General features: G+C 31.3%; 1 protein-coding gene across 5 annotated transcripts in view; it reads right to left on the bottom strand.

Annotated features, from left to right (window-relative positions):
* The window catches only part of LRBA (LPS responsive beige-like anchor protein), a 549,008-nt gene that overhangs the window by 309,531 nt on the left and 228,797 nt on the right, over positions 1-10,680 (bottom strand). For all 5 annotated transcript variants that reach the window (XM_039875986.1, XM_039875985.1, XM_039875984.1 and 2 more), the window contains one exon: positions 1,077-1,243. In XM_039875986.1, coding sequence (XP_039731920.1) covers positions 1,077-1,243 — 167 coding nt within the window. The remainder of the gene's footprint in view (positions 1-1,076; positions 1,244-10,680) is intronic.

The raw sequence follows: 10,680 nt of genomic DNA, 5'->3' as shown, positions 1-10,680 counted from the left end.
AAGAAACTCAAAGACACAGACAACAGTATGGGGTTACAAGAGAGCAGGTGGGTGGGAGGAGGATGAAGAGGATAAAGGAGGTCAAATATATGGTAACAGAAGGAGACTAGACTTTGGGTAGTGAGCACACAATGGAATATACCTGGAATTTATATAATGTTATTAACCAACATCATCCCCATAAATTCAATTAAAAAATAAAAACCTGTAACAAGTAGCTTTTGACTCAAATAGTGTAAAGTTCAATTCTAAAATTATTTTCTATTCACTAGAAAATTTCTAAAACTAGATTTAGATGTCAGCTAGACATATAAGTTGCTTAAAATACAAGTAGAAACCAATTACACCTATATATAATATAAAAGCAATTTACTATTCCCATCTTTTGTCTTCTAGCAAAAGTTATGAAGAAATGAGAAATTAAAATATATCTCTAATGGAAAAATATAGAACTTTTTCATTAACATTACTTAAATGAGTCAAACATATTTCTAAGATTAGTAGCATAGACTTTGCAATTTGTGTTAAGTTCTTAGTCCGAGAAGGTAGTTTAATTATTTTGTTCATTGAGATAAGAATGAAAAACAGCATGTTCAGTTTGGTAATCTTAAAGAAATTATAGTGAATAAAATTTTAAAGATGATGTTTAACAATTTTTATCATTATAGTCTTGGAATTAGCAAGAATTGTATTTCGTGGAAATGCAATTCAAGAAGACATATTGTTTTGAAATTTGTGTTAAAAATTCAGAAGTGTAAGATAGGAAATAGTTTCTTAAAATATTGTATTTGTATAAATGTAGCTAATAAAAGTTTATATTAACTACTTCCTTTAACTTCAAAATGAATAAATACATGAACAAATATTTTAAAGTAGAGGGAACTGAAATATCTACACAGATCCATAATTGTACCCATACTGATTTCCTCCTTCCATTTATTTCAAATTCATAGATGATAAAATATAAAACTATATTACTCTTTCTTCACCTGGTCTTTCTCATATGCAATGCCATTTATATAAACCTAGGCCTTCTATAGAAAATCGATGGTCAAATCCTAAAGGTATTCCTTTACCTCACTGAAGAATTTCCCCAGGCTCCATGCTTGTCTGTGAGAATGTTGATAATTTTCTGGATTAGTTGAGTTGCTGTCACATGGTCTCGATATTTAGCTGCTCTTATCAAATGATCACACACCTTCTCATCTTCTCGCTTGTCTGCAGAATACTGGGCACACAGTGACTTGAAAAGAAAAAAAAAATCTATCACTACTATAAAAATATGGAAAAAAACTTTAAAATGCATCATCATCTCTAATATGAATTAAACCAACCAAAAATTTAAAGTTACTTTTATACTCCTCACTAACTGAATTGATTGTGATTTAGTAATCATCAGTACAGAATTCCTCAATAATTTATTTCTCTGATTTCATCCATAAGATTCACTCAGAATATCAATAATCAGAAGAAGCTATTCAGGAGAAGACACAAGGACCTATCTTAAAAGTAGCATGAAAGGTGATTGCAAGGCATTCCAGGAAAAGTGAGGAAGAGGAAGAATGGTAAGAAATGAGTTTGGAGAGATAGGCAGCTGCATCATTCAGTACTGTGTAGCTGTGCTAAGGAGTTTAGTTTATTCTAATGCACTGTGACATCAACAGAAGGTTTTGAGCAGTGGAGTAATGCAATTGATTTCTATATTAAAATGATCACTACAAATGCCACTTAGAGAACAGATTGTAGTTGAATACGAGAAGTTAAGGAGAGAGATAAGGAGTAAGGCCAATGTAGAGGTCCAGAAGAAGAAACTATAGGGGCTTGCAATAATAAACAGAGCTAGTTCTCAACACATTCAGAAGATGACAAAAACATTTTGAGGCTTTTAAGTCCTAGCTATCCAAAATGGACCAGCAGCATTGGAATCCCCTAGAAACTAATGTAAACTTGATTCTTAATTCCACTCATAGGGTCTTATTGGGCTCCACCCTCTTAACATCCAAATACAAGCTGATGTACACATACACATGTATACACGACCTGTAATAAGTAACAAAAATTTGATGTTGGAAAAAATAGTAATAGTTTGTGTATGTGATATAGTGTGATTGCCTATATACCAGTTTAGATAGATTGTTGCCACACACTACCCCCAGCATTGCCCCAGCAACGAGAGGGCCCTAATTTTCCTAACCAGTGAGAGTACATTCACACTGAATAAAATTACATCCACATCAAGTGGGGAGGACACTTGATCTAATTAGTGCATTAAGAGAAAAGGCCAGGATTTCGGTTGGATAGTTCCTCCGTCTCAGGGTGTAAAAGAGAAAGTTTGTAATTCCAAGATTGTTGAAAGCTCCTTGTGTACTATGAGGGAAGTTAGTCTGAGAATTAAGGTAAAACCCAAAGGGATCAGAGCCATGAGATTATAAAAATATAAGTCTTATTCAAAATGGAATCATGATTTTCTGGATTAAGACCAGCTTACCTTTAGACTTCCCGTGATAATTATTTTCTTTTTAAGACTTTTTATGAGAACCTATAAGCTACTGTTCATTATATGCCAGTATGAATTAGGTTTTATGTTTCTAATACTAAAAGCAACCAAACTGTTACGGTGTTAATGTACATGCATAAGGACTCAAATATCTCTTAGTCTGTACAAAATGCCTGACTATAGAGATCAAAGGCTGAATTATCTTGATAGCCTTTCCCCTGGAGAATCCTCATTCCCTCTAGAATGGGAGGAAGGAAGTGATAATAAAAGTATATCACTGCCATCATTGACATTAAATCACGGAAGCGAAAAACAATTTTTAATAGAAAGTTTTACAGAAAGTAATTAAGAGGAATTCATAAAATTCGATGAAGACAAAAAAAAAAAGGAAGATTTTGAGAAGAGAAGTCATCCTTAGATGGGAATAAAGATAGCCTTCAAGCAAAGGTGAGGCAGGAAAATAAGGGTTGGTCTCACGGAGGGGAGAAGCAGTACAAAATACAAGTGAAAAAAGTAAGAGGATATTCTGGAACACATAATGAGGATTGGAAAAAACCACTAAGATTCACACTACTCAATATATGAATATGTATTACATCTGTATATAAATAAACGTAAGATTGGTAAGCAAAACAAAAATCTGATTTAAGTATCATCCTTAGTAATTTCTCTTTGTTAGTTTTGGGCAACCAACTCATTTTACCTCTTTATGTCTGTCGTCATATGCAAAATGAGAGTATTATAATTGCTCTAAAAATTGGACAATTAGAAGATTTTGGGCAAACACTGAGAGGTTAGTTTTTATACACTGATAAATGAAAACAATTACTTTATTCTAAACACTGATGTGGAGAAAATAAAATGTTAGGAACTAGATTCATTTATAAGACATTAGAAGCAACTGCCATATGCTATATTAAAAAAAAAAAAGACTGAGTCAAACCAACCACATGATAGTTCATCAAAAATATGACTTGAGTAAATAAAATACAATTAAGAAATACTTAGAGAGACAGTAGTTTAAGTGAAGATAACCAGTGAATTATTTCATGGAACAAAAATGAGAACTGCTATGTGATATTTTCAGAGATTCATTCAAGAACTAGGCAGCACTTTATACATTACTTCATATCTAACCCAACTATATACTGAAACCAATAGGATAAAATAGAAGACATATGCAGAATTTTTATACCTTCCACATCTCCTACTGAATCTATAATCTGCCCTTGTCTAATCTCGCCTGATAAAAAATTAAAATTGTTGATGGAAATTAGAAAATCACTGGCTTCTATACTCTCCCGAAATACCATATATCTTCATATAAAGCAGTGCTGAAATAATTTAAAATGTATTATTTAACAGCCTATTTTTTCTATCTTTTATTAACATTGGAATAATTTAACTTAACATTGGAATAATTTTGTAAACATTTGGTAAGGTGTTAGAGTTTGCTTGAAAAAGCAAAATTCTAAAAAGAAGTCCAAAGTAAGTTAAATAGTAAAATGGCTTAAAGTGTTCTTTAATGGATCCTCCCTTACAATTTAAACAGCAACTTTTCATATCTGACATAAAATCTATAGATATAAATCACATTAAAGGGCTATTCTTTCCCGATTATCAATCTCTGTCTCATTGGGGAACATTAGAGTCACATCTGACCTTAAAACATGATAAAAGGAAACCAAATAAGAATGTTTCTAAAGTTATAATAAACTTGTATCTATTTTTAAAAATATCCTTAAAATGTAATTTGAACACATTCTTATTAAAAACCAATAATATAGTCTATGTATGCCATATCATTCAAAATCTAGTACAGATCAGGAATATTTGCTTCCGGATAAAATATATGTTGCTTATTGGTGGGTGATATACTTGTGTATGTGTATATGTCTGTGTTTAAAGGTTGAATGGAGGTATCTCAAGAAAACCTACAAAATGTACTATCAATAAAATCCAGGGTTAGGCCTAATACTTTCATTCAAGTTTACTTTACATCAACTCTTCTGTTTTCCTATTTTAAGCAGCATATAAACTAGGTAATATGACATCACAGCGATTATCACAAAAATATGTGAATCTAAAATGAAAGGAAATAAATGTCTTGAGAATTAATTCAAATGTATTTGATTATTACTAAAGAAATCTAAGATTTATTACCATAGCATTAATAAATTAAAAATGAGATAAATAAACCGACTTCTTAAAAGAAATTCACATACTTGCAAGGAAAAGATAAAAGAAATAACTGAAGAGAGAAACAATTTAGACTGGCCAATTATAATTCAAGTGACTACTCTGGCTCTTTAAATGTAAATGAAGAAATAAAGGCAATATTCTCTACCCAACTTTACTATTTCTGTTTTTCATGAAAGCTCAAAGAGGAGCGAACTTAAAATTACGCAGATTCTTCTAGTATCCACCTGGCATCTCTCTAATCACCCTTCTTAGTGGTCAGACATTTCCCTTTATTATTCTCCACTATGAAATGCTGGCATTTTCTCAAGCCTTCATCCAATTTATCTTGGCAAAATCATCCATTCTCACATCAACTACTATTATCAATTTAAATCTAACTTTCAAGGTTTTCATATCTAATCTAGATGTTTTCCTAAACTCTGAGCCCACATATCTGTCTGTAGAACAATCCCTAATCATCCAATAAACATCTAACGTTAAAAATGTATAAAACTGATTTGAGAGACACAGAAAGAATTCTCAAGGATCCTAAGAGAATTAAAAAGGAAATCCTCAAAAAAAGGGGGCAGAGGGACATCAAGGCATTGTTTTGCCAGGCTATCCCACACAAAGAAGGGGACAGTGACTGCTTGTCCAACAGAAAGCGATCCACAAGGATGCCTCCTGGTATCAAGAGAGAATGTAGTACAATGCCCAGACAGGGAGAAGCTGCTTTGTGAGAAGGAAGACAAAGTTACATGCCAAGGACAGTAGAGCCAATGGACAGAGTCTGAGATATAGTGACACCAGGAAGGTGTTGCAGAAGCCCCAGGGCTGTCTCTAGACTTCTTGTTTTGTGATAAGAAGCATCTCCCATTTGCTGTCAGTTGCTGACTGTTACTAGCTGGAACAGATGAGGATAGTTATCACTCATCTGTAAAGACAACAGCAAGACAACCTGAATTAGATTTTCTTGGACTCTTTATTGGGACTTGAACTTTTTTTTCCTGTAAGTTTTTCATTTTAGTGATCTTATTTCTAAACCAAAAATAATAAAGGCATGCAAGTAAAACAAACAAAGAAACATTGTACAAAACTAAAACTTAACCTACTATCTTTATCCCAAACATATTATTACATGTGAAAGGGCAATCTTCTATTTCTGTCATCTATGCTTCTCAATTTCCCTCACTTCATATCCCATCATTCCATTTTAGCAAAATCTCTAAATCACCCTTATCACTGCCCTAATACAGATCTTTATTAGTTCACAACTCAGCTCTTAAATTAATCTTCTAATTGTCCTCTCATGAATAGTCCCAGAATCATTTACAGAAGAATTTCTTTTGGTACATAGCTCAGATATATTTTTATATCCTACCCACAAAAAAAGTATATTATCTAAAATGTTGAACAATTAAGACAAATTTAACAAGCTAGAACTTGTGGCCTTCTATATAATTCAGTAATGTGGTAGATTATCTTTCAACATGCCTGCCTATGCATTCTATATGCCAGATACACTCAGATTATATGCTACTCTCAAATATGCTCAAAACATTTTCAAGAGCCAAGAGATATATTTCTTCTATACCTTTTGCATGTGAAACAAGATTAAAGATGTCTATTTAAAGGACATACTACTAGAGAAGATGAAGTTACACAGAAAAATATATAGAACTCTAGAGGCCCTTTTGATTCTTTAGCAGAATACATAGCGGGGAAAAACTGGTAACTGAAAAGTTCCACAATAACTGGAATAATTCATATCCAAATAACGTATGGATAAAAATGAAATCACAAGGAAAATTAGAAAAATTTGTGGGGATTGGCTAAAGCAGCAATTAAAGGAAAATTAATAGCTTTAAATATTATATTAGAAACTATTATTTAAGGAAGAAATAATACAGATATTACTCATTCGGATAATAGAGGCTAAGGAATAGATTGCTACTAATTTTATACTACAGAAATGGAAAACTAAAAACCAATATAATTTGTGTAAATAAACACAAAATTCCTTAAAATAATAGCATTTAGTTATATAAAAAATGGATTATATATCACGATGGAGTGGAGTTTATCTATGCAATTCAAGGTTAATTTAATATTTGAATATCAATCAGTATAATTCACCATATAACAGAAAAAAAGAGAAAAACATATCATCTCAATAGAGTTTTTAAAGATTGTTTTTACAACATTCAAAACCCTTTCATGATAAGGGGGGGAAAAAACCACTCTACAAAAAAAAATAGGAATAAAAAGAGACTTCTTAAGTCTTAGGAAAGGGATCTATGAAAATTATTCAAGTAAAATTAAAGATAAAACAAGTATGTCCTCTCTTAGGAATTCCATTAAATACTGTAGACAGAGGTCCTAACCAGCTCAATGAGTCAAAAATAAGAAATAAAAAGACAGTTTGAAAAGGAAGGAGTAACAGAGTCTTCATTTTTAGATATGCTCATGTATGTAATAATCCCAAGAATTCTAGGAAAAAACTACTAGAACTTAAAAGTAAGTTTGACAACTTTCTTGAATACGAGAAATTACTAAAAATTAATTTGTATTTCTATATACTGGCAATAATCGACAGGTGATTTAACACAATCATAATTAAAATGTTAACAGGCTTTTGATAGATATTGACAAGTTCATTATAAAATGTATATAAACAAAAACTGAGAGTAAGATCAAAACAATTTTACAAAAAAAACAAAATTGTAGGATTTTACATTCTTTTGAATCATACTATGAAATTAGAAATCATGACCATTTCTAGGTTTATTGAATGAAGAAAAATTATCTTTTCAAAACCTGGTGCTGAAACATCTGGCTACCTACCCACAGGAACAAAAAAAGAAGCAAACCTGTCTTTTGTCTCAAACCATATACAAAATGTTTAATTCAAAATGAATCAAAGACCTAAATATAAAAGTTAAAGCTATAACACTATAGAAGGAAACAGCAGAAAATGTGATTATCTTGGGGTAGGCAGAGAATTAGCATACTGGAATCATAAAAGGAACCATAACAGAAAAAATCAGAACCATAAAAATTGATAAATTTTACAATCAAAATTTATAAAATCTGCTCTTTAAAAGGTACCATTCAGAAAATAGAAAAGGTAAACCACAAATTAAAAATATATGTATATGCACCATATATATAACTGATAAATGATTTCCTTATAATTTAATAAGACAAACTTAAAATAATGAGCAAAGGATTTGAATAGACACTTCACAAAGGATTAACTAATGACTAATAAGCGCATGAGAAAACACTTAGCAGGAAAACAAATAAAAACCACACTAAGCTATTATTATATTCACTATTCACCAGAAGAGCTGTAATTAAAAAGACTGACAGTACCTAAGACTGGCGACGATGCGCAGCAAACGGAACTGTCACATGGACCTCCCCGGTTAGAGTATAAAACCTACAACTCCTTTGGCAGTTTCTTATAAGCTTAAAAATGTACTTACGACAGCACCTAGCAATTCCACATCTAGATATTTCCTCAAAATTACAATATACTAAATTATACTTATACTAAATTATATGAAAATGCCCACAGTGCTTTTAGTCACAAAAGCCAAACACTACAAATGATTCAATATCCACCAACGGATGAATGTATAAACAAAGTACGACTACTCAATAATAAAAAGATTCGAATGAAACACACGATGAGTGGATGAAGAGCAAAACCTTTGTTAACCAAAAGAATCCAGACATCAGAGTAAGTACTATATAATTTCATTTACCTGAAATTGTATATCACACAAAACCATCTATAATAATAGAAGCCAGATGAGCAGTTGTCTGGGGTTGGATGTATGTATGTGTAGAGGAATTGACCATAATGAATCCTAAGGGAATTCTCTGAGACAATAAAAATTTTCTATATGTTGATTATAACAATTACAAAGGTGTATACACCTGTCAAAACTCAACAAACTATATACTTTAAATGAGTTTATCTTATTATATATGAACTATACCTCAATAAAGTTTATTTAAGTTTTTAAAAACTAAATAGGCAGGGCACCACAGGAAAGAATATAGTTAAAATACTCGTATGGGAAAATAAGCTTATTTACCAAACAGGACAATACCCTTTACAAGTCAATAGGAAAAGACAGATAACCAATAAAAAACTGCGTAAGAGACAAATACGTACTTCACAAAAGTTTTTTTTTTTTTTAAAAAAGGGTAACATATAACAAGAAATGTATAGCTTCATATGTAAATAAAATCCAAAATAAAAACACCATGAGTTACCAATACACGACTACCTAAATGCTAAAATAAAAATCACTGATCAACTGTAGATGAGAATGTGGATTAATGGAACAGCCATACACTGATGTTAGAAGTTGTATGCACTTTTGATGAAGAGTGTAGCAACAGCTATTAAAATCGAAAACATTAATACTTTACATCAAGCAAGTCCACCCTACAGAAATGCAAAGGCATGTACACCCAAGTAAAATAGTCAAAGAAGTATTATAAACTGTAACACCTAACTGCCAATCAACAGAAGAGATTATGAAAAACTAATGATCTATTTATGTAATGAAATACTATGCAGCCTTACGAATAATAGGAAAATGTAAGAAACTGAATGAATTTTACAAACATATGTTGAATTAAAAATACCAAGTCAAAACACATACTTCATGATTCCATTTATGTAAAGTTCGAAATCTGGTAAAGTAATTAAACTGCTAAAAGAAACTAACTTAAATATTAAAAAGGAGCAAGTCATTCTATAAAGTCAGAACAGTACTCAGCTTAATGGAGCAAAAAGGGGTTTTGATTGGATAGACATACTTAGAGGGTGTCTCACAGCCACATTCTTTAAGTATCAACAAAGGAAGGTAAATTAATAATAACTGCACATTGTATCCAGAATTAAGTTTCATTACGCTTTATGAAAAACGAATTAAGCAAATTTTCATTGTTTGAATATTACTGTGAAATAAAAATAAATTACACTTAAAATTTTAAAGCTAAAACCTTAAAAATATTTTATGCTTTTCTCGTAATTTTGCAACATTTACTGTAATTAAAGCAACTGAAGTATATTGGTTTTACAAGCTTTGTGTTTTAAACTATTTTTTTAAAGAAACATATTTGCTTTTAAAAACAAAGCAGAAAGTAATTATTTATATAAAATAAAGAGAAAGTTCTCTCTTTCACCTTCTCTCTATCTGGCTAGTAGTTAGCTACAGGAGGAGTCACTGTTAACAGTAAGATGCAGTTCCACTGTACAGTAAATGGAATCAAACTGTACATCATTAGATGTCAGGACACATACTTCTACCTTCTTTCTTTTTCATGGCTACAAACAGAGTATTATATTTTTATGATAACCACTTTTAAGTGTACTATCTTACATCCCAACTTGTCTCAAAATCATTTATACTATAAATTACTCGTCCATACTGGAAACCATTTAAAAGTGAAATCACCTAAGAGACAACAAATTAAAGAATTTTTCAATATTTCACTTTTGGAGGTCTCTACACATGATCCCTTTAACTCAGATTTAAAGTGGAATCAGGAAAAAAATGCTACCCACAGAAATCTTACAAAGACTATTGAAAAACAGACTTAGAAAAATGAAAGCTTAAAAACCTCAACAGCAAACGAAAGTCAACCAATGACAATGTGTGACAGCCACCTTTAATTCTGAAGTGATTCCTCTGTCATCCAACGACTCAAAGTATTGATTTCTCTCAGCATGAAAAAGCCTAAGCCAATGAAACAGATATAGCATCAACTCCCCTCCCCATAATAGCATTCAAGGTTAAAACAGTCAGAAACACTTATCAAAGTATCTCTTCCATTTCTTATTGTTTTAATGGACTGGACATATAGTGTTGTGCTCTTATCTCTACAAACTGCAGTTTTCAAACAACATTTTTAAATGATTAATATAGGTTTTAAAGATTAATATAGGTTTCAATTTTTTACTTTAGACTTTTGATCAT

The sequence above is a fragment of the Pteropus medius genome, unplaced genomic scaffold (assembly GCF_902729225.1).
Source record: "Pteropus medius unplaced genomic scaffold, Ma_sr-lr_union100, whole genome shotgun sequence".
NCBI lineage: Eukaryota > Metazoa > Chordata > Mammalia > Chiroptera > Pteropodidae > Pteropus > Pteropus medius.
Note: the sequence above shows the minus strand (reverse complement) of the source record. Positions and strands in the feature narration are given on the sequence as shown.